Genomic DNA, 27214 nt, shown 5'->3' on the forward strand with positions numbered 1-27214 from the left:
AAAAAATACAGGAAATAAGTTATGGAAAAGACACAAATTTTGGATGATGATGGAAAGCTGAAGTGGTTCTGTTTGAGCCATGCATCCACTTCACTGTTCAGTGGCAGAATAGCTCCAGGGCTTGGGCAGGCAATTAACTAAAAATAGGCACCTGAGGGAGAATTCAGTCAGCCTGACTAACTGGGATTAGAGGATAAGCAAGAAGGTAGGGTGATGGGAAGCACATCTTTGAAGATTTATTTGTGGAAATTTTAATTCCAGGTAGCAGAAAATGTCTCTGTGGGGTTGCTCTGTCCAGAGAGCAAAGGTGGTGCAATGGTAGAGAAAGGAAAAGGGGCTTTTTTCAGTGAACTGCAGGAAATCTTCCCAGCAGCTGCTGTTCATCTGTCAGCAAGGAAGGAATTAAGAACAAAGAGCTGAGCTCAACAAAAGTACTGAAATCATCAATCTACCGGAGGCAAAAAAAAAAGGATTCCAGTTGAAGTGACACCATTTTTCAACACTGAGGCTAAAGAAGTAGCAATGTTGTGAGACAGAGAACGGGGTCTGTCACAACGTGGTGTGTGGGTATTCTGTCATGTGAAATTCAGTGGAAGCAAATGCAAGATAACATGTTGGATAAACAAATGGATTTTGAGTGAGCTGTAATTCCAGGGGGAAAACAAAATCTTCAGCCTTTCACAGGGTTCTGGCAATCTGAGCCTGGAAGGATGGGCAAGGGTTAACCCTCTGCTGCCAGGGAGTAGCTTGGCTATTTGTTAGTTATTTCTAGGGGCACATTAGGTCCTTGGCTTTCTGAGAATCCAGGGTCTGATTTATAAGGGCTGGCAAGTTCACGTCCTGTCCTTTTGCTGATTGGAGGTCTATGGGTTCCTACCTTAGGTGACTGCACAGTTCCTATTGCTTTAGACACCCCTCAAACCAGCCAATTTAAAACATCCCTTTATTTAACTAAAACCTCCTGAACAATTACGTGCTGTAGTTGCTGCCCTCAGGCTCAGTCTGGTGCAATCTTCCTGGTACAGGTGTGGCAGGAACAGAGGGATCCCAGTGGAATGGTTTGCTGGGCTCTGCCTGCTTCACAGCCCTGTCCTAGACCTGCAGCCCCAAACTCGTGGTCCAAAACAAAAACCAAACCCAAGCTCTTTCTGGGATGATTTTTTTACATCACAGAAGCAGCACAGTGGCTGCCACAAAGCCCTGCACATTCACCACAGAACAGATTGTAGGCTGTGCTGCAGCAATCCCCCTCACAGCATGCCCAGGTTACCCCTTCCCCTTACCTCCAGCTGCATCAGCAGGAGCTTGGCTAAGCTGACTTCCACCCTAAGAGCTTGGTACATATGCCCAAGTGGGATTCCCCAGTGCTGTAAACTCAGATGCTCAAAGTATTTTCTTATAAATAGGTAAAAATTGTTCACTATTTGTTCTGTGAATTGCAGAGTTGCTATTTCAAATGGAAATAGTCTCATTAGTTTTAGACTGCCTGGTAAAATACTTTTAGATAACAAGCTGTTGTGGTAGGGGAACTTTGAATCCATTTCCCTGTGCAAACATCTGGAATCAGCTCCAATGCTGTCTCTGACCATGCTGCCCTTGCTGGGTTAGGTTTTCCTTCCATTGACAAAGTTACTGCAGTTCTGCTTGTTAAAGTAGCTGTGGAAAGCAAATCACACGTGCAAATCATAGCAAAATGAATTCCATTTATTCTTTGACAGACTACTGGTAGGAAAAAGATGCCTGGCTCTAAGTTTAGCTACCACTGCTAAAGGAATTCCAGTGATGACATCTGTTCAGAGTACAATGCAGGCAGGAAGCAAGAAAGCTGAATGTTCTGCAGTGGGAAAAGGTGTGTGATGGCATTGCATAAATCTGATAACCCTCACTGGCAGTGAGTGATCAGTTTTGACCATTTATTTCTCAAAAAATAATAATCCTCTCAACTGAAGACAGGGATAAGGCTTGCATAAAATTGATAACAGTGTGAAACTCTTTAATTTGCAAAGAGCAAAGCAATAGAAGACAGGCCTGAGGTATTCAATGCTGGTAAACAGACTGGCTGCAATGCCCTGTTTACCTTTGCTAGGTTAGAGAACAAGAAGGCACTCGTTGGACTTGGAAAGGCAACATTTTCCAGTGGAGAAAAGGAAAAAGTACTGCATTCAACTCGGGGAGATCATTGCCACAGGATATTGCTGAGGTAAATAAATCTTATATTACATTTTGATACAAAAGTCTTATTTGCAGCATTGCTGGCTAACCTAAAACAACCAATCTATGTTCTGGAGAATCAATGGATTGCTAAAGAGTCATTCTGGGAAGAATTACTAAGCTAAATTAAAAATAAAATTCTGCAGTAAAATGGAAGGGGGACAAGCCTGCGACCAAAAGAGGCACAGCTGATGTCACACGGTGGGACCATGGCTCACAGGAAGGAATCTGCATCGACTGAGGTGGGTGTGCTCTGGGGAGGACAAGGGAGGACAGCATCTGGCTTCACCCAAGGAGCTGAGATAACGGAGTAGAGGTAGATTTTGCATTTCCTAGATTTATGGAGAACAATTTTGACAGATTTCCTGGTTTATATTGGCCTACAGTGGTTCCTCTATGCTGAGGTATGAATCTGCCTGTCCACAGTCATAAACATGCACCAGTGCAGTGGCCTCCATACGTCCCCATCTGCAGTGTAAGTGCCCAGAAAAACAGGAGCAGGAGACAATACAGGTGCTAAATGACACCAGCAGCTGGCTGCCACTCCCCAGTGTAACCCCTCTGCCCTGGTAGGTAGACAGCCCATGAAGAGTTTAAGAGGTAGGGCAGGAAGCAATGGAAGCACTGGAACTTCAGGAGGCAAGGCTTGAGCAGGAGAGAACAAAAGCCAGTGGGACCAAATCCAAAGTGAGAAGCTGACTGCAGGCCCCAAGCATTTGTTAAAATTATTGGTGTTGGGAGAAATGCTTCAAATACACTCACAGTGTGTACCTGAAGCTGGGACCAATTTTTCCTTGATTCTTGGATGTTATCACCATTGAAGTTAAAATATACTTTTGAGATTGCTTCCTGGATAAACCAAAAAGGGTGCTGACCTCAATGAATGGCTGTGGTTAAAAAACCCCAAGCCCGAGAAACTCATACTCTGTTCCTCATCCCGAGGGAACCTATGGAGCAGGGCCTGCAGCCTGTTCTCACCCAAGCCAGGTACGCCAGTGCTCAATGTCCCCAGCTCTCTCACGTGCTTTGGTTTCCAGATCTGCTTGCCTGGGGGAGATATCTGAAATCCTCTGTCCACACACCGCACACCAAGCTAAGCTGTGAGAGCTGCTGCATCCCCTTCACTCAGGACAGCCAGCGAGGAAAGGCAGGAAGGTGCTGCCTACAGGGGCAGAGGCTGAAGTGGTCCGAAAGCAGTGTATTTCCCCATGGGGGAAGAACATGATAAGTGAAGAGAAATCAGTGCAACCTGACTTCATTGTGTAAACAGTGTTCTAGCTACACCAGAGATGAACCCAGTGTATTCTGGTGCCTCCTATCTTTGCAATGGCAGAAACAGATTTGTGTTGTGTAAACAATGTTCACCATAACGAGTTTATCCTAATGGCTCTGAAGAGGTGACGTTGAATTCACTATGTAAACGGGCTTGTTGCTTAACACTGATGTGGAGTAAGCTGTGTTGGGTGATGGGATGAGAGGTAGCAGGGAAGGACAGCCTCTTCCCCATTGGCTTCATACAGAGCGGTATCATGACTTCTTCTCCATGTGGAGGTGTTGGCTGGTTTGCCAGAATTGCAGTGTGGTAACATGAAATGGAAGCTGGACTCTTCAAAAGTTTAGCCCAGGATGAAAAAGTCTCAACTCCTTCTGAGGGACAGTCCCTTCCCAGAGAGGACATAGCTCCAGCATTCTCAGGGAAGGTCAGTGCTAAGCGTGGCTCCTGATTCACAGATTAAAAATTAGATAAAATATATCCAGTCTATCAGCTGAAATCTTTCTGCTGTACAGGACTGGGACTCACACAGCTGTTCCAGTCTACAAGTGCTCCCTCCGAGATCAGAAACCTCCTGCCTGACCCAGCTCTGCCAGAGCTTTCACACCCCCAAGGAAGGAAGAGTTGTGCGTTTTTAAGGCTCTCCACCAAAGGGTGACTGAAAGATCTGTTCTCCAGTGCTGTTTCCAGCTTACTGGAATGCCTGGTGGAACCGTGGCAGCGTGGTTGTGCTCAAGCTGGAGGTGAAGACAGGGGGCAATGAATGAAGGGGCCCAAAGTTCAGCGAGGCCCCGGCTCCAGGAGACTCTTGAGGTTGATGTTGCAAAGTGGTGAGCAGTGGCTGTGCCTCCCCCTGCGAGTAGCCCATGACCAATCCCCCTGATGAGACAGGTGGATTGCAAGGAGGAAGATTTAGGGGGAGGAAGCCAAGAAGATGAGAAAAGTCCATGTTAGCAGCACAGAGAGCCTCTGAGAGGTTAGCAGGGCTCTTGGAAAGCAAAGCCTCATCCAGGGCGGGTGGCTGAGGCGAAGAGGACTGAGGATCACCAGATGAGAGAGACAGGCTGCCAGGGAAGTCTGACAAAAAGCTGTCCACCTCTACTTTGGGTAGTTTCTCAGGCAAATATGAGGTAGATCCAAGCTGATACTTTGGAGGAGGTTGCGGTGGGGAGGAGATGGGAGAAGAAGACTCCAGAGGATAGCTCATTCCCATTGGAAGAGAATTAGGAACCAAAGAATGGGGCATCCCTGAGCTTGGCATGGTTTGGAGATGCGTGCTGTACATGCCCACGGGCAGCATGCCAGGGAAGCTCTTACCACCCATCATGTCTCTGGATGCCATACACAGGACAGGACTCAGCTCTTCCTTCACTGCCACAGAGGAGCTGCAGCTGAGCAGACCCAACATGTCCACTGGCTCCGTCTTAATCTTCAGCAGTTCCTGGGAGTGGCTTTTCTTCATGTGCCTGGTCAGGTGGTCTTTCCTCCCAAACCTCTGAGCACAGTACTGGCACAAGAAGTCCTTCCTCCCCGTGTGCACCACCAGGTGTCTCCGCACGTCCTTGCGGGTGTAGAAGCGCCGGTCGCAGTGGTCGCACGGGTGCTTCTTCTCCTTGGCCCCGCCGGAAGCGCGCCTGGAGTGAGCCTTGAGGTGCTCCAGCAGCACCTGGGTGCTCTCGAAGGTCTGCAGGCACACCTTGCAGCTGAGGTCCCCGCTGGCAGCCGCGTGCATGGCCAGGTGTCGCCTGAAGCCCAGTTTGGTGTTGTAGTTCTTGCCGCACTCGGGGCAGTGCAGGGCCTCCTTGTTGGGGTCGTGGGTCTGCAGGTGGTTGCGAAGGTGATCCTTCCGGTGGAACATCTTCTCGCAGTACATGCACTGGTGAGGCTTCTGAGCCGAGTGTGTGGCCATGTGCCTTAGGGGGGGAAAGCAGGAAAGGTCAGACAAACATCCAGCCCTGAGGGAACACATACGGCTTTCCAAAATTTTCCTTGTGTCCTACACTTTATGCCACAAAAATCCCAGATGGCATTTTACCTTCACTAAAGAAGGAGCACAACGGTTCAGGTAAAACCTACAGTCTGTCTCTCCTGAGCTCCTGCTCTCTGTTGAGGCTGCCAAACCTCCATAGTTTGTGACACTAGGTGACAAAACTTCAGCTCATCGGGAGGGTCAGGCTGCGCCCAAATCTGCTGACAGCCACTGTGGTGTGATTTCACCTTCGTATCTCACACTCTCCCACACTGAGGTTCATCTGACTTCAAGTTCTCAGCAATCACTGTTTAATTATTTTATGTACTTCAACTATAATAAATGGGAACTCTACTTCTGCATACTGGAGCAACAGCTGCCATGGAATTATCCCTATGGTTAGAGGCAGGACTTATGAATACAAATGCTATTGTTAGTTTTCATTTTGTTTTTTAATCTGTGAACTTCACTTTCTGTTTCTATTTTCCCCTCAGTGTAACAGAAAACAGCTTAAGCTCAGGATACAGCATTAACTGAAGTTCTCTGGAAGGCACCTAAAGAGATGCCAAGTATGGTAATGTCTGGGACTCAACTGCTTTGCAAGGTAAAAGGGCATTTCCCCTCCTCCAGCTTCTCAGAAATTCAAGCAAAGACACCCGAGGGAGGGGGGTTTCCCCTCTCTCCTGGCACTGCTGGGCAGAGGCACTTGCAGATACCTACCTATAGAGCTTGTACTTGGAGGCAAAGGCCTTGCCACAGTGCAGCTGGGGGCAGTTGTAGGGCCTCTGCTCCGAATGGGAGAGTGTGTGAGTTCTCAGCTTGTCCACGTGAGGGAAGGAGGGCTCCGATAGTTCACACTGGCATTTTCCCTGACTTTCGGTCTCTTCACCTCTTGGTCTGGGGACTAATTTCCAGCCTGTCTCTTCCTCCTCCTGCTTTGCATCTTGAATCCAGTTGGGAACACCGGGAAAAAATGCCGTCATGGCAGGGCTAGTACAACATGGCCATGTCAAGCAGAACTCGAGCCTGTGGGCGTCTTGCTGTGATGTTGTCCCGGTGCAGTTTTCTGTTGGAGCCCCCTGTGACCAAACTGCTTTAACAGCAGAACTTCTTCATCTGCAATCACAGAAGGCTGGTGTTAAGACACTGCATCCTTCACCCGTGCACACAATGAACATGTGAAGATGCCTGTCCTCAGTCTTGGGGAACTCCAACCTCCAACTCCAATCAACAATGTTTTTCTGTCTCGTCTCCCTTAACCTGTTACCTGAATAAAATTACGTTCAACTTTTTCTGAACTGCATTTTTTTGCAACTATTAAGAGCCAGTGTTGCCTGCTGTAACAGATGTATTTTCTCCTGAAACATCATAAAAGGTGGTAGCTCTAAATAACTTTCCCTGTGTGTTTTGCAGATCACTTCTCATCCTGTTTTTTCATATTCTCACTTGCTCTTGGTCTCTGCTTACATGGAATTCCCTCCCAGAGATTCTCAGAGAAACCAAGGTTCTCTCGTATTTTCTTTTCCCATCCTTTCTGCTACCAACCTGGTGCACTGGGCAAGACCATCTCCAGAGCAAATCAATCTGAACCCCCACATGTGGCTGAACAGGGCTGAGGAAGAAAACTCGCAATTATCGTCAACACCACACCTTTTTCTGGAAGGCAACGGATGCTGCTCCTCTTCAGGGTGGGATTACTCATTGTATTTTCACTTTTCAATTGTGAGGCAGATTGTGCCTCTCTGGATCAGCAAGTTTGCTACTGTAATGAGCAATTTTTACCTCTTTTTTTTTTTTTTTTTTTTTTTTTCTGATACTCTCATCCATTAATAATGGAAACTCAAACTGTTTCCTGTTCAACCAAATACACCTCCTGTAAGCTCTTCTGGCTTTCATGTTGACGAGGTTCTACATTCATCTCTCTTAGCAGGTTGCTCTTGAGCTGCGTGTTGGCGAAGTAAAACGTTTTTACAGGGTTCTACTGCCAGCTCAACTGGTAAACGGTCACTGAAATAAAACCCATCTCTTTCACTCACTTTGGCTGCCTGAGAAACTCTTCTTAAAATAGCATCAAACCCTCACTCCATGATTGCTTCAGAGGAGGAACTTCCTGCTGCACATCAACACGAGTGCGAGTTGTGGGCAGGATGTGCAACTGCGAGGGAGCAAACCAACCCTGAAGAAAGTGCTCAAGGAACGTTATGAAGAGCTGAAATAACAATTACTGTGACTGCACCACCACCTCAAACCGTGCATGGTTCCCTCAGGGTGGAAAACACTGGGAAACAGGATGACTCCAAGAAAACATGTCACTGTGAACTTTGGAAATGCCTGTTAAGAACAAAACTTGGTTTTGTGCAGGCGAAATCTACGTGGTCAAAGCAGAACAATAAAGGACCAGAACTGCTGAGGTACCACTTTGGGACAAACCAGCATGATGTGACAGCTGCTCTGACCCCTCAGGGTGCAGGAGGCCTGTGGTTCAGAGCAATCTGTCTATCTGGGTGCTAAAAGCATGAATATTTCACCTCTCTATGAAATATGTCCCAGAAAAGATGAGTGTTCTCTACCTCTTGCTCCAGAGCTGTGCAGGTGTCCCGGGAGTCTCTGCCACTTTCACCAGGGAACTGCTCCTTTCCCTCCGAAAAAGCCTGGCCATCTGGGCCAGTTTCAAAGCTACCTGGAAGAAGACAAGAGTTTGAATTTTGATGTCTTTAACAGCAAGGTGCATAAACGATCACCCTGGAATTCTGGGGAATTCAGAGGTGCTGTTGCAAACGGCGGAGGTGCTGGGGGGTGGCCGCGAGGGGTAACTCGCTCCTCCCTCCGGCACCTCCGCCGTTTGCCTCGGAAGCCAACCGGGAGACCCCCACCCCCGGGAGCACTCCGTGGATAACGCAGCCCCGATGGAGCGGGATCACACATCCCACCCCCGCCCCGCAGCCCTGAGGGGAGGGAGGCGGGCCCGGCCTACGCCCCCCCCGCCCCGCATCCTCCTCCTCCTCACACGCCCCCCTGTCCCCTGAGGGGACCCCGCCATCGAGGGGAGGGTACGGCCGTGCCACCGCCCCTCGCTGCGGTGCCGCCCCCCTCCCAAGCCCCCCCGCGCTCACCCCGTTCCCCCGGGCCCCGCCAAGCGCGGCTCCGGTCCCGGCCCCGGCGGCGCCATTGCGCGGGGCCTTGTGGGAGTGACGTCACGCCTCGGTGGTGGCCGCCAGAGCGGCGCGCCGCGGGGCATGACGGGATGGTGGCGCCGGGCTCTGGCCGCCGACGAGCCGCCATGGCGGTGCCGCCGGTCCCGCTGCTCCTCGTCCTCCTGCTCCTCCCGGTGATGGCGGTGGGAGGCGGCGCGGCACCCGCCTGGGACGAGGCCGGTTACCTGCTCTACTGTCCCTGCATGGGTGAGGCTCTCCCGGTGCGGGCCCCCTGTGCATCTCCCGGTTGCATCCCCTGGCGCGACCCCCGGCGCGGTTCCCGCTGCAGTTCCCGCTGCAGACCCCATTTCATCCCCCGGCACGGTTCCCACTGCAGACCGTGGTGCTGCAGACCGTGGTGCACACCCCATTTCATCTCCCGGCGCGGTCCACGGTCCGTCCCCGCTGCATTCCCCGGTCCATCCCCGCTGCATTCCCCGGTCCATGCCCCGGCGCATCCCCCGGTCCGTGCCCGCTCCGTCCCCGGCGCGGTCCCCGCCTGAGCCCCGTCTCTCGCAGGCCGCTTCGGGAACCAAGCCGAGCATTTCCTGGGAGCCCTGGCCTTCGCCCGCGCCCTCAACCGGACCCTGGCCGTGCCGCCCTGGATCGAGTACCGGCACCACCGCCCGCCCTACACCAACGTGAGCCCCGCGGGCGCGGGGAGGGAGCGGCGGGCAGGGCTGGGACCTCTCCGGGGGTGAGCTGCGGGCCCCGAGGAAGGGACCCGGCTCACGGGCTCTGTTCCCCCACAGCTGCACGTCCCCTACTCGGAGCACTTCAGGCTGGAGCCGCTGCGGCGGTACCACCGCGTGGTGAGCCTAGAGCAGTTCATGGAGCATCTGGCGCCCCGGCACTGGCCGCCCGGCAGGAGAGTGGCTTATTGCTTCGAGGCTGCTGCCCAGAGGAGCGCGGACAAAAGCACGTGTCCCATGAAGGTGAGTTCCTCCCCAGCCCCGCGGGCACGGCTTGATTCCAAAGGCTGTGACTGACTCCTTCAGGTCGCCTTTGATTTGCAAATTTAGGAGTTATCCACCGCAAATGAGTCTGTGTGGCGTTGCTTCCACCACTTGTGGAGTGCCATGCTGTGCCTTCATTAGTTTCCTTTGTCTACAAGTGCTTGGGGATCGGGGATACAGTCTGTGCAAGTAGATTTTATCACTTCAGATTTGATTGTGACTGCAGCTTATCTCCTGCTCTCTGTTTCCTAGCTGTGGTAGTTTTCCAGTTAAAGCAACCTCTCTTAACTACAAGTTTGGAAGCTGTGGTGTGCTTATTCTTTAAGATAACCTTTGCAACCTTCTCAGTGAACTTCCCTTAATGTATTTCGCTGTGTCCTTCCTGTGGAGCTGATGTGTCAGACAGGCTGTTGTATTCCAGCTGCTTCCATCCTGGAACAGGCTCCTGCTTTGCACCTCAGGTTCTTGCTAGATCCATCTTTCAGGCTCCGTGTGTGCCAAATGGACATTTGTCTTTTCTTTGCAGGATGGAAATCCGTTTGGTCCCTTCTGGGATCAGTTCCAAGTGGATTTTGATAAGTCTGAGCTCTTCAAGGGAATTTCCTTCAGTCCTGCATACAAGGACCATTGGATCCAAAGGTAGCAAGAAGATGGAAAAGCTCTGGCAGGTCACTGTGGACATTTACAGTCACTCATGAAAGCAACTATGACTGTGTATTATGACCTTACATTTTGGGGGAGAGATTGAAGTGGTTAGTTAGTAATATAATTAAAAATACTAATGCTTTTTCCATTAAATATTTGCTGAGCACTTCCTGTGGGCATTATTTTAGGTATGAACTCTGTTAGGCTGATTGATTTCTGAGCCAGGAATATTTAATTTATTAAGTATTAATTTATTAAATATGTAATTAATCGTCAAAAATAATTTGGTTCTCAGTTGGTGATTGTGAACTGTATTTTGCTGCTTACCTTGTGTTTTCAGAGCTATGAGTGACTTTAGTGGTTATCAGTGAGTTTGGGTGACAGAATTGCTCTAGTCTGGGGTGAAAATGTAACATCCCATTGCTTGGTATCTCCTCACTGCATGTTTGAGGTTCTTCTCTTATTGTCTGTCAGATAAAAGGTGTGAGGTGAAATACAGTCCCTGAGATTTCTTTAGTCCAGATGGCAAAACAGCTAAAATTATCTAAATTTGGAGCAATCAATGCTGCATATTTTGGGGTGTTCCTGGTTTCCACTCTAACCTTCACAGCAGCCTTCGTGCAGCTTAGGTCACGTTTCAGACTGCTGGGTTTTGGTTTCCTGTAGGTTTCCACCCTCTGAGCACCCTGTTCTCGCCTTACCTGGAGCTCCAGCCCAGTTTCCTGTCCTGGAGGAGCACAGGCCCCTGCAGAAGTACATGGAGTGGTCTGATGCAATGGTGAAGAAGGGAGAAGCCTATATCCAGTCTCTGCTGGTGCGGCCCTACGTCGGCATTCACCTGAGGATTGGCTCGGACTGGGTACGGCAGCGGCTCGAGCCTGGTGACAAGTGGGGTGTGAACAAAGCCACTCAAAAAGGAGCTGTGCTGGGAGAGCCACCTGATCCCTGCTGGCATCCAGGAGCTCCCTGTGTGTTAGCAGTGGCACTGGGATTCTTTCAGACAGGCAGAGGTTGGGCTGTGGTGGTGTTTTCTCGCTCGAATGTGGTACTTTGAAAACACAAAATAGCTGTGGTGAGGTTCAGCCTCTTCTCCCAGCGACAAGACAAAGGGAAAATGCCCTCAGGTTGCATCAGGGGAGGTTCAGGTTGGATATTAGGGAAAAATTCTTTACTAGAAGAGTGACTGAGCACTGACGTAGCCTGCCCAGGGCCGTGGTGGAATTGCCATTCCTGGAAGTGTCCAGAACACAAGCAGATGTGGCGCTTTCTGATAAGGTTTAGTGGGCACAAGGTATCTGTTCAAAGTTTGGACTTGATAATCCCAGAGATCTTCAACTTTGATGATTCTGTGGTTCTCTTTTCCAATAGAAAAATGCCTGCAACATGCTAAAGGACGGCACGGCCGGGCCGCACTTCATGGCCTCACCACAGTGTGTGGGCTACGACAGGAGTGCAGCAGTGCCTCTCACCATGGACATGTGCCTGCCAGACCTCAGAGAGATCAAACGGGCCCTCAAGCTCTGGGTGGCAAAGACTGAAGCTAAATCTGTTTATATTGCAACTGATTCTGAGCCCTACACAACGGAAATACAACAGTTCTTCCAGGAAAAGGTGAGTCTTCCAGAAACCTCTTCTGGCAGGAGTGCTTGGATAAAAATTTCTCTTGGATTCTGGCCCGAGGCTGTCATGGACAGCAGACAGGCAGCTGTGGAATAGGTTATTTACAGCCAAATATTGGCATCTCAAAGTGAATTTGGCCCATAGCAATAAAAATTATCCTGTAAAAACACTTTTTTTTCCAGGAGATGGAAGAGCATTATCTAGCACAGTAGTAAATATTTCCATGGAAAGGGTTTAAATTAAATAAACCTAAGTGATTTTCAGAAATGCTCTGGCATTGATCTAATCCTAAATGAGTTATAGGGCAGAGAAAGACAAAACTCACTCTCTTTCTGTTGTGTATTCCATTTCTAATATTATGCCAAGACATTGGATTGTGATAATAGCTGACTGGATTCATCTGCTCTCCTCATTTCTCTGTAGCTCAAGGTTGTCAGCTTGCAGCCAGAAGTGCCTCAGATTGATCTGTACATCCTTGGCCAGTCCGACCACTTCATCGGGAACTGTGTCTCTTCCTTCACGGCCTTTGTGAAGAGAGAGCGCGATGTCCATGGGAAACCCTCCTCGTTTTTTGGCATGGATCACCCACCGAGGCTGCAGGACGAGTTCTGACCAAAGCATGAGAGGCTCCGTGGTTCCAGGGCTCTGAGCTGGGTCCTTGGTGTCATTGCTGGGCTGTGGGAGAGCTCCTGCCCTCCAATACTGCTCACAGTCCCTTTCAGACTGTTCTGTCTGATCTCTCCTGTGTTTCCAATCTGAGCTCAGATAGAAATTTAAATCATGTAGTTTATAGGAAACTATAAACTATATATAGTTTTTTAAGATGTAGCTTTTATAGCTCTCCATTCTCACTACTTGGGATTCACCAGCAATCATGATGAAGCAGTTGCTGAGATTTCCTCCTCTTTTCTTTCTGTTAATTCTTAACTCTCACCTGGAGATGTTTCGAAGCTTTGTGGCCAAAACTGACCATAACTGGTTCTTTTTGAGTGTAAAATTTTTGTTAGACATATCAGGTTCCCTGGAAAGAGTGTGCAAGGTGACACTCAGGACTGAAAAAAGCTCTGGGTTTTATCAAGGACCACTGTTGTCTTACCAGACCTATGTCACCACGGTGCCTCAGTGTCCTTTCTCCTGTCCAAAGAGATTCCATTCCCAGTGCTGTGGGGCCCTGGAGCTCTTTGGTGGTGCTGGAGGAGTGCAGTGGGACATGGCAGCTGCCTGTCCAGCCTGAGGCAAGGTGTCTGCAGGGACATAGGAGATCTGTCACAGCCATTCCAGAACTGGAGATCGAGGGCTCGTAGCTTTGTAGGTGTTGATGTCAGTGAGGTCTTTGGTAGAAGAGAAACTTTGAGCCAAGGTTATTAAAATAGCTGTAGTGGGGTTGGGTATGTCATACCTGGATCTATGGTATTGTTTTGTTTTAGTACTTTATAAGATAACCCCTCTGAGAGCATTACCCTTGTCTGGGGCAGTTCTCAACGGAGGTAACTCTGGAAAATTATTCACTGATGGGGAAGCAACAGCCCCAACCCCTCTATTTGGCCTGGTGCTGTTTGATGCTGGAAACAGTGATAATCCCAACATGGTAAGACTCTACCAATGCCTTTTGGTGCTTCTGTGACTTTGTTTTCTGGTCCAAAGACTGAATACAGAACGGTTCATTTTCCAAAAATGCCACTTGGGTGAGTCTGTGGTACCAGAGCTGCTGCCTCCAGTGCACTGCTGCAGTCCAGGCAAGGCTGTTAAGAGTAGTTAACTCCAAATGTCTCTTTTTATGGTGGTCTTTTCCTCTTTGAAATGTTTTTGAGCTTTGAAGGAGTTTGAGGGCTCAGGGGAGTGAGCAAAAGAGGGCAAATTGAGAAGGTCCCCCAGGTGTCAGGGTGGCAAAAATTCATCTCTTGTTTTCTCAGGGCTGGCTTCAAAAATCATGGGATTTGTGGGAAAATTGTCAGATCTGGGGCCTTTGGGAGCCGGGCTTTTGAAGTCTGAATCTTCCTGTGTCATACAGTTTACTGATCTTGGGTGATGCCCTTGGGGCTGCCTTGCCTTGCTGTGGAACAGGGGAAGCCTTTCCCCACACTGTTGGGAAGACAAAGTATTAAAACAAAATGTTATGGTGGGGTGTTTCTTTTTTTAAAAAAATAAGATATTTTTTGTACTAATAAAAACGTGATTTTGTATTCACTCGTAGTGCACCAACATTCCTTCTTCCATTGCAGGGGTCTCTGATACCAGAGCTCCAGCCTCCACTGCACTGATTTAAGGGAGTTTAACTCTTAAATCTCTTCTCTTTATGGTGGTCTTTTCCTCCTCGGGAATATTCCCGAGCTTTGGAGGGTTTTAAAGGCGCTGCGTGCGGCAGAGCGGCGGGACCCACCCGGCCGGGGCAAACCGCAGCACTCCGGGCTCCGGCGGTGCGCGGGCTGCCCGCGGCGGGGCCGCTTTGTCCCGGCTGTCCCGGTGGCGGCGGCGGCGGGGCGGGCGCGCCCGTTGCCAGGGAAGCGCGTCACGGGCGGGCGGAGCGGCCGCGCCGCTTCCGGGGCCGCGGGAGGAGCGGCCGGGCGGCTCCATGGTGACGGCGCAGGTGAGTCCGGCCCGGCCCCGCACCGCGCCCGCTCCCCGCGCCCAGCATCCCCCGACCCCCCCGGACTGGCGCACCGCGGGCCGTTCACAGCCCGCGGCCCCCGCTGCCCCCGGTGCCCGCCGTGGGCACGGCCCGGAGCGCGGTGCGGCGGCCGGGACGGCGAGCGCGGGAGGCGGCGGGACCCGCCCGCGGCCGGGCCGCGGGGGCGGTGCCGCGGGCGGGTGGCCCCGTTGGGGTGGGTGTCCCCCGGCCCCGGTGCTTCTCCCCCGCGGTCCTTCCCCCTCTCCACGGGCGCTCCCCGGGCCCCGGTGTCGCAGCCGCGAGGGCGGTGGGTGATGCTCGGGTGAATCCGCGAACGAGCCCGCGGTCCCGGCTCCCCGGGGCGGGGAACATCCGTGGGCTGCCGTGCTGAGGCGACCACAGGTGACCCCAAACACCGAGTAAAATCAGGGCTCACCGTGGCACGCCAGCCCCGGGCTGTCCTGCCCGGCCTGCGGAGCGTTTGGCAGGGAGGCGAGAGGAGAACGGCAGCACAAAGGGTGGTTTGGCTTGGGACGGAGGGAAAGACACAATTCAACCGCGACGTTATGAAACCACAAATATTCGAAAGATTTGAACGGCGAGAGGCAATGGAATGTTTTGAGTGGTACCTTGGGATGTGCAGAGATGCAAGGGGAGGGGTTGGGGAGTTCCAGGAAAGTCTTTCAGAGGTGTTTAAGGCAGAGCAGCCTCAGGACATCACCTGTCAGGGCAGGCGGCTGGGGTGAGCACAGTGCCTGGGGCATAGCTGCCCAAGACAGCAGCTCCCAACCCTGGAAGTTTGTGAGGAAAAGTGGTTGCCCCAGCTTGTATTCAGGTTGTGGCATTGCTCATTTTTTCAGGCATAACCTTGTGTTGACCAAAATAAATAAAAATTCTTCAGTTTCTGCCCATCCTCCCCTCTTGGTCACCAGGGACACATTTGCAAGTGCATCCATCTCAACCTTTACCTTGACTTGCAGGGACCTGGCGCAGGTCACTTTTGGCTGAACTAATTTAATGAAAAAATTCTCATCTTTGATGGAGAAGAGTGCATGGCACGGCAGCATTCCCAGCTTTCTGGCCATTAATGTTCAGCCATTCTGGCAGCTCAAACATTGCCCTGGAGTTTCTGGGGAATACAAACACTGCCAACTAATTGGTTTTATTTTCCAGTTACACACTTGGATAAATCTGAGAGGAACCATAATTTGTTATGCTTCCAGTAAACTTCACCACAGTAGCTAAAATAATTGGAGATGATTCGTGATGGGTTGTTATGAAAATAGCCCAAATCAGGGGTAAAATCAGTTGTTTGTAACTATAAAAAGAGACTTGCAAGTGAAGTGGGGAAAGGTGTCAAAACCTGATGGTGAGGAGGTACATCCAGAGGAGCAGCAAATGTGCAACATAATTTTTATTCAAGGTGTACCTCTGGCAAGACTAATTTAACTCTGATCATTTAATATTTGTCATAATTGCTTACAAAAGCAGCAGTTCTCATCAGAATAGTATTTTACATATTCAATATATAAAATAAATTCCTGCTTTCCTTGTCAGAACTTGTGCCTAATTCGAGTGTTTGCCAGTGTGAACATGCAGATACGTGACACAGTGGTTGTCATGTGACCTTGTCAGAAAATTGTCTCCTGTGAACTTGAATTACTGGAATGTCTCTCGGAGCTGTGGAAGAGGAAGCGTGTGTTAATGTATACAACTCCTCAGGATGAAAAGAGGGAGAGTTGTTCTTTGTGATTCTTCCAAGATTTGTCCTTGTTTCACTTATTCTTTCTGTGTTTGTGCTCCAGAATTCGTGTTTGCTGTGGGTCAGACAGGAAGGTCACCTTTGTCTGGAGCTGTCAATTAAGAGGGAAATGGTTTTATTCAGTAGCTACCCAAAATTCCTGTAACAGTTTGAACTCACTGTGCAGGGTGTAGAGTGAATTCTGAATGAGTGTACAGTTCAGTGCTTTTATGGGAAGAATGAGAAGCAAAGAGTTTCCCCCCACAGACAAGGAAATTCCTAAGGCCATATTGAGGTTTCTGTACAATCCTTAACCATGTTTATCTGATTCTTCTGTAAAACTTCTGTTTTACTTTTTGCCAGTCTGACTGTCTGTGTATTGGAATTCTGCTTCCTTTCCCTTCCATTAGCTCTGACCCTGAAGTTCTCTGCCACCTTCTTGGAAAAGCTCTCCTGAGACATGCAATTATCAAGTAAAAACAATTAGACAAAAATCCCTGTTTCCTGCTGATCTGGCTGAGAAGGGAACAGTGAACACATTCCAGGGAGGCCACACCTGAACCTGTGCCAGCACTACCTGGGGCTCCCTGTGTGTATTAGTTTTACACTTAGTTCCAGTTGGCAGAAGGACCTCAGGGCTCTTCTTGGAAAATATTTTTGAAATAAAAAGTGTTATTAGAAATTGCATGGCATTCCCCAAGTTGTGCCATTGAGATCTGAGGCTTTGAGTGCTTTAGCAGTTTAGGAGCACAGGCTTTTTGCTCCATTTTCAGTGGCAGCTCATCTTGCTGATGACTGGAGGATGCACCCCTGACTCTGGTAGAGAGTGTGTCCTCCCTCTCTGCCCAGAATCATGAGTTGGATCTGTGATCTGTGTTTATGCAACATGAATTTAGGTTGATGGTGAGTCCTGTAAACCTGATGCAGTTGGAACACCAGAGCAGGAGTGATGTCAGTAGGTCAGTGTAGCTGAGCAGGGCTGGCTTTTGTGGGGAATCCTGATAAAGGTATGTTGCAAAATGGAAAGATAATGGCAGATTTGTGCTCCAGAGAGAGCAAGGCTGTACTAGATTTTCAAAACAGGAGACTTAAAACAAAAGCCCTGTCTGCAAAGAAAATGAATGGCAAAGTATTCTTTTTATAAAGTTTAAAAAGGTTTTTTATTATTTTTAAGGGTCAAGAAAAGGATCTTTACCAACTCTAAAGATGTGATCTGATGATGAATTTTTGCAGCAGAGCTTGTAAAAATGATACCATTTGATGCACTGCCTTTGGTAAAATAATTCTGTCTCAGTTCAGGCCTTTACAGGGTTTTCACATTGGATGTTATTTTAGTTCTTCAAAATCCCTTGCAACTTAATGAATGCAAAATGCCGCTCAAATTGATGAGGCGAGACTTTGGCTTTGTGAAAAGCTGGCCCCTGCAGAAAACTGCCTTCAGACGGTCCTGCTTTGTTTTTGTTTCAGGTTTGTAGCACGGGATCATCCATCAACAGCATCACACCAGCCCCGCTGTCATGTCTAAGTCAAAGAGCTCCGAGTCCGTGCGGGTGGTCGTGCGCTGCCGGCCCATGAACAGCAAAGAGAAAACTGCTTCCTATGAGAAGGTTGTCAATGTGGATGTCAAGTTGGGGCAGGTCTCGGTGAAGAATCCACGGGGATCATCTCATGAACTGCCTAAAATGTTCACCTTTGATGCTGTATATGACTGGAATTCCAAACAGGTTGAACTCTACGATGAGACCTTCAGACCCCTCGTGGACTCTGTTCTGCAGGGGTTTAATGGGACAATCTTTGCTTATGGGCAGACTGGGACAGGGAAAACATATACCATGGAAGGGGTGCGTGGTGATCCCGAGAAGAGAGGGGTCATCCCCAATTCATTCGACCACATTTTCACCCACATCTCTAGATCTCAAAATCAGCAATACTTAATTAGAGCGTCTTATTTGGAAATATATCAAGAAGAAATTAGAGACTTGTTATCAAAGGATCAGTCCAAGCGGCTGGAGTTGAAGGAGAGACCAGACACAGGGGTTTTTGTTAAGGATTTGACCACCATTGTTACAAAAAGCGTCAAAGAGATAGAGCACATCATGAACTTGGGAAACCAGAACCGCTCCGTCGGCGCCACCAACATGAACGAGCACAGCTCTCGGTCTCACGCCATCTTCCAGATCACCATCGAGTGCAGCGAGTTGGGACTGGACGGAGAGAACCACATCCGTGTCGGGAAGCTCAACTTGGTGGACCTGGCAGGCAGCGAGCGGCAAACAAAGACTGGAGCACAGGGGGAAAGGCTGAAGGAAGCCACCAAAATCAATCTCTCCCTCTCAGCTTTGGGCAACGTTATCTCTGCCCTGGTGGATGGCAAAAGCACACACGTTCCGTACCGGGACTCCAAGCTGACCAGGCTACTTCAGGACTCGTTAGGTGGCAATGCCAAAACCGTGATGGTGGCCAATATAGGCCCTGCCTCTTACAATGTAGAGGAGACACTGACCACACTGAGATATGCCAACCGTGCCAAAAACATCAAGAACAAGCCACAAGTGAATGAGGATCCTAAGGACGCTCTGCTGCGGGAATTCCAGGAGGAGATTGCTCGACTCAAGGCACAGTTGGAAAAACGGTCTATTGGCAAAAGAAAGAGGAGGGAAAGGAGGAGGGAGGGTGGGGAAGAGGAGGAGGACACTGAAGAGGGTGAGGATGAAGGAGATGACAAAGATGACTATTGGAGGGAGCAACAAGAAAAGCTGGAGATTGAGAAGAAAGCTATAATCGAGGATCACAGCTTGGTAGCAGAAGAAAAGATGAGGCTGCTGAAAGAGAAGGAGAAGAAAATGGAGGACCTGAAGCGAGAGAAAGAAGCAACAGAGATGCTGAGTGCCAAAATCAAGGTAGAATTCTTCCTTTTCGTAAGCAGTTTCCTTAGGCTGTGGGGAAAATAAAGCAATTTGGAAAGATATTTCAGAGGAAGTTTCCAGGACAGTGATTTGTGTTTACATTGGAAGCTTTTAAAAGAAACTATTTCTATCCAGAAGTTGACATTTCCACTATTAATTACATGTTTCAATATTCATGAGTTATTGCATTGTTCTTATGTGCTGATCCTAAACTACTGGCACAATAAAAGACAATGCATCTCTTCACAAGCTGTGGCACTAAAAATGTTTCTGTCACAGATCATTAACAAGTTATTTACATGGAGCACACATTTTGGTTCTCCAGTTTTGCCACACATTGCAGTGATGCCTTATTCTAAATAAGTTACTGTTGCATTAATCCCACAGTTTTATAGGAATTTTAAGAATCAGTGATTCCTGTAGCAGCTGCCTTGAAAGAGAAGGTTAAGTAAGGGAGCTGCCCTGAAGAAGTTGTATCCATAGGAGAGAAAGTTACCCTCTGTAGTCACTGAGAGAAACTTCTGACCCTGGTTTTTCCTTTCAGGCCATGGAAAGCAAGCTGCTGGTGGGAGGGAAAAATATTGTGGATCACACAAATGAACAGCAGAAAATCCTGGAACAGAAACGACAGGAAATTGCAGAACAGGTACAAGGAAGGAGATTTGTTATTTTGTATAAGAAGCCTTGCTGAGGAACTTTTGTAAAACATTGTGTCAGGGAAATTACCAGAAAGTTTTCCCGGAGTTAACCCTGAAATTGGTTTAATGACAATCATTTATTGAAATGGATGGGGAAAGGCTTGTGTTGTATTTAGCACTATTTGAAATTATGTAAAGAAGGTTTGTAATAGTTTTCTTCTAGCTCTTCATGGTAAAGATTTACCTCCTATCTTGATTTGAGCTGTTTGTAAGTGAAGAAATATTTGTAAGATCTCTGTGAGTACCGGTTCAGCCTTTAGCTGAAGGGAGGGGTCTTTACTCTGTGCTAAAAGTTTCTGTTACGAAAATTCTATTGGTGATTCTTAAATGCAATAACCAGTACAAACTGATAAAAAGGAAAGAAACAAATAATCTGAAAATGACATTTGATTCCTGTAGTTGAAGCTTGAGCCTTGTTCACTTTGTCTGATCATAATAGCAAAATAAGGACAAATAAGAATTGATGCTTCTGGTATTTCTGTGGCTAGAGATAGGAAGAACTGGAAGGCAGGGGAGGAAATCCGTCCTGAGCATTGGTATCATGTGTGCCAGCTGGAGGTGACAAGGTAATTGTGGTCTTTAATACCATGTTGTCACATTCTTCAGAAACGTCGGGAGCGAGAAATCCAGCAACAGATGGAGAGTCAGGATGAGGAGACACTAGAGCTGAAGGAGACATATAGTTCTTTCCAGCAAGAGGTGGACTTAAAGACCAAAAAACTCAAAAAGGTAAAAAGAAAACGATTCCCTGTCTACCAGGCTGGGAATAAAATCAGCTTGTGTGTGAAAGTGAGAGGAGCTTTGGCAAGTGATGGATTTTGGCTCTTGTTGTGTGCTGCAGTTATTTTCCAAGCTGCAAGCTGTGAAGGCAGAGATCCTTGATCTCCAAGAAGAGCACATCAAGGAGCGCCAGTATAGGGAACAGCACCAGAATGAACTCACCAGGGAACTAAAGCTAAAGTAAGTCCCATCACACCACTGCCTGCTGCAAACTGTAACAGAGAGGGTTTCTCGGGGCAGGGAGTGGAGGGACTGCCTTGCACTTACTTGTGGAATAAGATTTAACCATGAGAAAACGAAACCATTCCTCCTTTTCCAAGGTTGTATTATGTCAGTGGGAGAGGAGCAGTGAGGAAAGTCATTGCTAATTATGTTTCTTGTATATTTCTCATTTTTGTGGTTGCATGTAGGCACCTGATTATTGAAAACTTTATTCCCTTGGAAGAAAAGAATAAGATCATGAACAGATTATTCTTTGATGAAGAGGAAGACAACTGGAAACTACATCCCATAACCCGTCTGGAGTGAGTGTACTTCTGCTCTTGGGATGGAATTACAGGTCACAGGAAACCCTCTAGCTGTCAAGAGCAAAAGAGGGATTGAATTGGGGATGTAAACTGGCCCTCTAGAGTTCACAGCTTGTTGATGTAAAATAAAATAAAATAAAATAAAATAAAATAAAATAAAATAAAATAAAATAAAATAAAATAAAATAAAATAAAATAAAATAAAATAAAATAAAATAAAATAAAATAAAATAAAATAAAAATCAATTTATTCCTCTTAATAGTGCTGTAAAATAGGAATGTACAGTTAGGAGAGATTATGATTTTTCTAATAGGCAAACACAATAATTATATGTAAAATATATGTAATAGTGCATTCACCCTATCCTATTTCTATGCATTCCTATCATATTTCTTTCCTGCTCCTACAAATGCAGCCTGGGTGGTTTCTGCTGTGTTGAAACAGATTTCTGCATGGAATTTGCAGATGTTGTAGCTCATAAACTCCAAGAGGAGCCTTTGGTTTTAGGGTATAACAGCCTGAGTCTCTGTTTTTCTCTAGCAACCAGCAGATGATGAAAAGACCAGTATCTGCTGTGGGGTACAAAAGGCCCCTGAGCCAACACGCCAGGAAGTCCATGATGAATTATACAGAGGCTCGGTACAGGGTAAGGCCAGATGTGGTTGAACCTTTGTCTCTTCACCCTCATGACCAGGGGAATGTGAATTCCAGAGGGGATTGTGTGTTCTTCTTTGTGATGTAAATTTGTAGTGTCCTGCATACATTTATAAAGTACTTCAGATTAAGTTTCTGGAGGGCAAAGTAACAGTTTGCATGAGAACACAAGACTTTGATTCTGCTTCTCCTGTCTCAGGCAGAGAACATTGTGTTACTGGAAATGGACGGGCCCAGCAGGACGACGAGGAACTATGAAGGTCCAGCCATTGCTCCCAAGGTTCAGGCAGCTCTGGAAGCAGCTCTGCAGGATGAAGATGAGATTCAAGTGGACGCCTCAAACTTTGAGAGCACTTCAAAAAAAATATCAAAACCCAGGTGAGTTGGACTTTCTCTGAGCAGACTGGCCCACAGGAGAGGTACAAGTACACTTGCTGTTGGTCAGCACTTCTCTTCAGTGAAGTGAAGCTGAGATTCATAGCAAAGCAGAGAGAGAAAGGAATACACAATCATTAAGATTAGAAAAGACCTTTTGAGTCCAACCTCCAACTGAATCCCATCCTGCTACTAAACCTTATCTTGAAGTGCCACATCTACTCACTTTTTGAACACTTCAGGAGACAGAGATTCCCTGAGCAGCCTGTGCCAGGGCTCAACCACTCCTGCAGGGAAGAAATTTTCCCTAATATCCTCACAGAACTTTCAAGTTCCTTGTAGAACTTGAGGCTGTTTCACCTTGGCCTGTTGCTTGCTACTTGGAGAAGAGGCCAACCCCTGCCTCGCCACAACCTTCTTTCATTGTGTAGGACATAGGACAGAACAAAAAGCTGAGACCGTTTATTAGAGAATAACTCCATCAAAAAAATCAGCTTTTTGCAGATCCATTTTGGAAAGTAACAGGTCGTTGACATTGTTAGAGCTTTTCTTGTTTATATTTTAATTTTTGCTTCTTCAGACCGAAAACTGGAAGGAAATCGGTGGGATCCACATCAGGATCAGGCACCCCCAGTTCTCAGCTCTACCCACAGTCACGAGGGCTGGTTCCAAAATAAAACCAGCAACGCTTCGCCAGGGAGGGAACAGCCTTTACCTTCTGGGAGCAGAGACAAGGACAAACCTGCAGAGAGAGCTCCTGGCCAGCCTCCAGCCCCTCTCCCTGGAGATGGCCTTGTTGCTGTTTAACTGACTCGGGCCAATCCAGGGGCACTGAGCCATGGCAAGATCCGTGCTTGCAATTCAGCGTTTGGCCTCTGTGGGAAATGGATTTTAGTTAGGAAATCAAAAATGCATGAGGTACGTTACAGTGTGTTAGGAGCAATGGGAAGCATGGGGATCACCTCACAGCATCACCGTCCTCCTCCTGCACCAGCCCTTCTGCTGCGTGGGGCTTTTCAGCTGTTGGGCACTAAGAAGACAGAGTTGAAAGTCATCTCATCAGAACCACCAATCTGCAGCTTCACAGTGAGAACCAAAAGAGCTGAAAAGCAGAGGATGTGTTCAAACTCGACAAGGTGCAAGGTTCTTCCTCTTCTTGTGAGAGACTGGCATCACCACCTGGGGTTCAGGCAGGCAGGATGGCAGGGGCCAGAGTGTCCTCACCACCACACACCTGTGCCTCCCCAAAGGGCTGTAGGACAGAAAAGGGTCTTGAAAACAACTCTGTGGTCTCTAGAAAGGAAGCAGTAGAATCTGAAGTCCTTTCTTTGTTTACAGTGAGAGCAGGTCTAAGCTGACCTACAGACCTCACCCCTGCCAACAGGAACCACCTTGTCAGAGAACATCTCTGCATGCCAGTGTCAGCTCCACAGCTTTCCTCCTCTCTCTTGCCTCCATCTTTACCCCTGGCATTTAAAACCAGTGTCCATATGACATCTTTAATGGCAAATGGCCATTCTCTTATGCCTCGCACTGTTGATGGAAAACGTAGCACTAGCTCAGAGCTCTCCCTGCCAGCCTCAGACTCTCAGCTGGGTAGAGCACTGGATCTTGGAGCTGCACTGAGTGCACTCCTGGGAGTTTGGTCCCTGCCCTTGGTGTCTAAGGAAGTTCAGCATTCAGTGCCTCTTGTGCCTCACCTGTTCCATGTTAAGCAGCTTTCTCTCTGCACCTCCCAGCTTACTCAGAGCCTGCTGGAAGTGAACCCAACCTAACCGAGGCTGGTGATGGAAGCTGGTGTTAATTCCAGGGGTTTTACTTTGAAAACAAGAGAGGAAGAACTCCTGCTTTTGACAGTCTCATTGCAAAGCTGCCCTATGACTAAAGCAGGCTTGTGTAACAGGGTAGAGGGAGGTGGAACTCCACGCTAAGGACAGAGTAAGGTGTCCCTGTCTAGTGTCCCACAGCTCATTTATAAGTTTTAGTTCACTGTATATTGAGACTTGGGATGTTACTTTTTCTGGTTGCTCTTGGCTGTCATCCTGTGAACGTTTTTACCTGTTTCCCTCACTGATGACTCCCTCCAGACTGACACGTGTGAGTGTGTGAGGACTTGCCTGGTTGTAGACATGCTCTGATGTGCGGACTCTGCCTTGTGCTTGTGAAGTGTCCACGGAGTGACTTCATCCAGGCTGGAGAACTCCTTTCTACTGACCCCCTGAGCAGGAGGAACTGAGTGCTCAGCACAGCTCACCTGTGCATCCTGCAGGCACGGTGCCCAGGTGAGCCAGGTGGGCCCCTTAAACACCAACTTGGCTGCTGCATTCCATGGACTGCTTTCCCTGGCTACAAGGTTAATATATGTATACACATATATGCACACACATATATATATATATATATAAAATAGTTGTGGTGGAGAAAGGAGGGATTTGCTTATAATTGAGAGAGCAGGCACATGACCAATTTCTTTCAACCTTAACATGGAAACCCAACATAATCTTCATTTTCACAAAGCACTGTTTCTATCCAGAGAGCTTTTTTACTGGCTTTTGTTGCATAGTATAACATCACCTTCTCTTCCCTCTCCTCCTTCTTTCTCTCCAGCACATAATCTTCTGTACTAGGACATTTTAAAAGATGATTGTATAGTTTAAGTGCTCAAGAGAATTGAAATTAACTGGGGAGGGAGGTTGAAAACCCTGAAATAGCAGCACAGTGTATAACCACATGTATGTACGTACCTGTGTACACATGTTCTATGTGAATAATGCATACACAGACACATCTGTGTCTGCACATGTGCACACTTTTCCTCAGTTGCTACTATTCCATAGGGAATTCTATATTAAACTCATATGCTGGAAACTGCCCTCGTGGCAAGGCTGGTACCATGGAGCTCTGCAGTGCAAACCTGTTTTCATGTTGATGAGCCAGTGTCAGAAAGGCTCTGCTTTTAACTCTGTAGAAATTCATTAGCAAGGTGAAAGAAACTCAGTAGAGTGGAAACGAATAAATCTGCATATTTAGTCATTGTATGTAAATTGGGGCTGCAGGGTGGAGATTTGGTCAGTGTATTCATGGGCAATCTCGGCCTGTTACAGAAGCTTTTGGATTCTCATTCCAAAGGACTTTACTCTCACCAGATGCTCAGTGGCACTGATATTAAGATACATTGTCTTAAGCTGTACAAAACATACTGAGCTCTGAGTTGAAGCTTTTAAGAAACATTCCTGTCGAGTTTGCCCTTCTTTGGTGTTATCTGAACCATCTGGGCTTCCTGCTGGTTAACCAAAGGCAGGAAATCCAGCTGGACTCCTGGAAGAGGCCCTGGGACAGCCTTGCACCGTCACCTTTTCTTCATAGGAATGTTTAACTTTCAACATAATTGTCTTTGCTCTGATCTGTATAATGGGATCTTTTTTTAAAAAAAAAGTGGCATGGAGCAGGAGCCAGCCCATGGGAGCAAGTGCCACAAGACACTGAAGCATAGGAATTAAAGCACTTTCTTAAATCCTTAACTTAGGTCTAGCACCTTTTTAAAAATATTTGCATGCTGCTTGAATCTTCTAAAACACATACCTCTGCCAGAGCACCTGGGGCTGCGCCGGTGCCTTATACAGATCAGAGCAGGCAGCGTTCAGCCAGTTTGAGGAGTGTCAGTCTGCCCTGGCTGCACACGCAGCACTGGAGTTTCAGTGAGTGTACCTGGACCTGTCCTCTCTCCTGTCTGTGCTGGGCAACCTGCACCAGTCTTGAAACTGTTCAGTGGAATTTCTTGGGGTCTGCTCCTGCTGTGTTCAAACACAGACTGGAAAAGAGAACCTGCAAAAGCCATAATTAGCTACAGAGATGGAACTGGAATGAGAACACTGGTGCTGCCTGCTGCACTGTGCAGTGGGAGGTTGACTCTCTAGGGTCCAGGTGCTTACTGCCTTCTCCAGCCCCCTTTCTTTTTGAAGAGGTGACCCAGGATCCTTCTATGGGCACAGCTGTCAATGACAACTCTCAGCTCCTTGGAGATACACCCACCTCCACCTTCTCTTAGGTGATCTGTAGAAAAAGAACCTGTCCATAGTTCTGTCCATAGTTTTACAGCTTATATTTATTTGTATCATCTCTTTTGTCTAGGAATGTAAAGTGATCCTAAAATACAATGTGTAATAAAGTCAATAAGATTTATTGCATCTATCAAAACGTGCGTTTTTCATTGTTAATCTGGGGCAGGGCTCAGCGACTTCATGTTTTACAAAGCCTTGAGTTATTCTTTCATAAAAAAAAGTGCACAAAGTAAGTGGGAAAATGTAAATATGAGTAGAACTGCAATGAGTATTGTAATGTGTATATGTGTGTGTATATATATATATATATATATATATATATATATATGTATATATGAGTAGAAGGTGCTGATGTGGGACCTTGGGAACCAGAGGTGCTGGTGAAACCCCATCAGAATCCCATTCCAGGGTGGGCCCCCAGCCTCGGTACTTCTTTGCTTGCAGCAGCAATGGGTGGTGCTGATTTAAACCAGTCTTTTATCGGCGCTGTGGGGAGAAGGAGCCTCGGAACATGACCACGAAGTGTGTCCAGAGAAGGAGAACGAAGGTGGGGAAGAGTCTGTAGTGTATGCCCTATGAGGAGCAGCTAAGGGAGCCAGGAGTGTTTACCCTGCAGAAAAGGAGGCTCCAGGGTGACCTTACCGCTCTCCACACCTCTGTGAAAGGAGTTTGTAGCCACATGGGGTCTTCTGCCAACCAGCGACAAGAGGACACAGTTAACTGTGCCAGGGGGAGGGTTAGTAATTAATTCTGGTTTAATTCTTCATCAGGAAGACTTTCTTAACAGAAAAGGTATTAGGTACTGGAAGGCGCTGCCCAGGGAGGTGATGGAGTCACCGTCCCTGGAGGCGTTTAAGGAAAGCCTGGACGTGGCCCTCAGTGCCCTGCTCTGGTGGACGTTGTGGTGTTGGGTCATAGGTTGGACTGGCTGATCTCAGAGGTCTTTTCCAGCCTCATTGATTCCGTGATAACCGGGATGCTGGAACACAAACAGC

General features: G+C 47.9%; 3 protein-coding genes across 4 annotated transcripts; 2 read left to right on the forward strand and 1 right to left on the reverse strand.

Moving 5' to 3' along the window:
• Positions 1-1683: 1683 nt before the first annotated feature.
• On the reverse strand, positions 1684-8669 carry PLAGL2 (PLAG1 like zinc finger 2). Its single transcript, XM_063404507.1, has 4 exons — positions 8567-8669; positions 8024-8133; positions 6174-6569; positions 1684-5397 (listed from the first exon to the last, which is right to left on the reverse strand). Exons 3-4 carry the CDS (start codon positions 6434-6436, stop codon positions 4176-4178), a joined length of 1485 nt encoding a protein of 494 aa, XP_063260577.1. The 5' UTR covers positions 6437-6569; positions 8024-8133; positions 8567-8669; the 3' UTR covers positions 1684-4175.
• On the forward strand, positions 8636-14055 carry POFUT1 (protein O-fucosyltransferase 1). Its single transcript, XM_063404508.1, has 7 exons — positions 8636-8854; positions 9167-9288; positions 9400-9582; positions 10130-10242; positions 10915-11107; positions 11617-11859; positions 12292-14055. The coding sequence occupies exons 1-7, from the start codon at positions 8698-8700 to the stop codon at positions 12478-12480; spliced, it is 1200 nt and encodes a 399-aa protein (XP_063260578.1). The 5' UTR covers positions 8636-8697; the 3' UTR covers positions 12481-14055.
• Positions 14056-14340: 285 nt separating this feature from the next.
• KIF3B (kinesin family member 3B) lies at positions 14341-26355 on the forward strand. 2 transcript variants are annotated; one of them, XM_063404466.1, is made up of 9 exons: positions 14341-14455; positions 17685-19117; positions 19668-19769; positions 20428-20550; positions 20663-20781; positions 21012-21125; positions 21670-21775; positions 21983-22161; positions 22739-26355. In XM_063404466.1, exons 2-9 carry the CDS (start codon positions 17735-17737, stop codon positions 22833-22835), a joined length of 2223 nt encoding a protein of 740 aa, XP_063260536.1. In that variant the 5' UTR covers positions 14341-14455; positions 17685-17734; the 3' UTR covers positions 22836-26355. The 2 variants fall into 2 exon arrangements, with proteins under 2 accessions (XP_063260536.1, XP_063260535.1); XM_063404465.1 differs by lacking the exon at positions 14341-14455 and adding an exon at positions 14491-14690.
• Positions 26356-27214: the final 859 nt, after the last annotated feature.

This window comes from Prinia subflava, chromosome 8 (assembly GCF_021018805.1).
Source record: "Prinia subflava isolate CZ2003 ecotype Zambia chromosome 8, Cam_Psub_1.2, whole genome shotgun sequence".
NCBI lineage: Eukaryota > Metazoa > Chordata > Aves > Passeriformes > Cisticolidae > Prinia > Prinia subflava.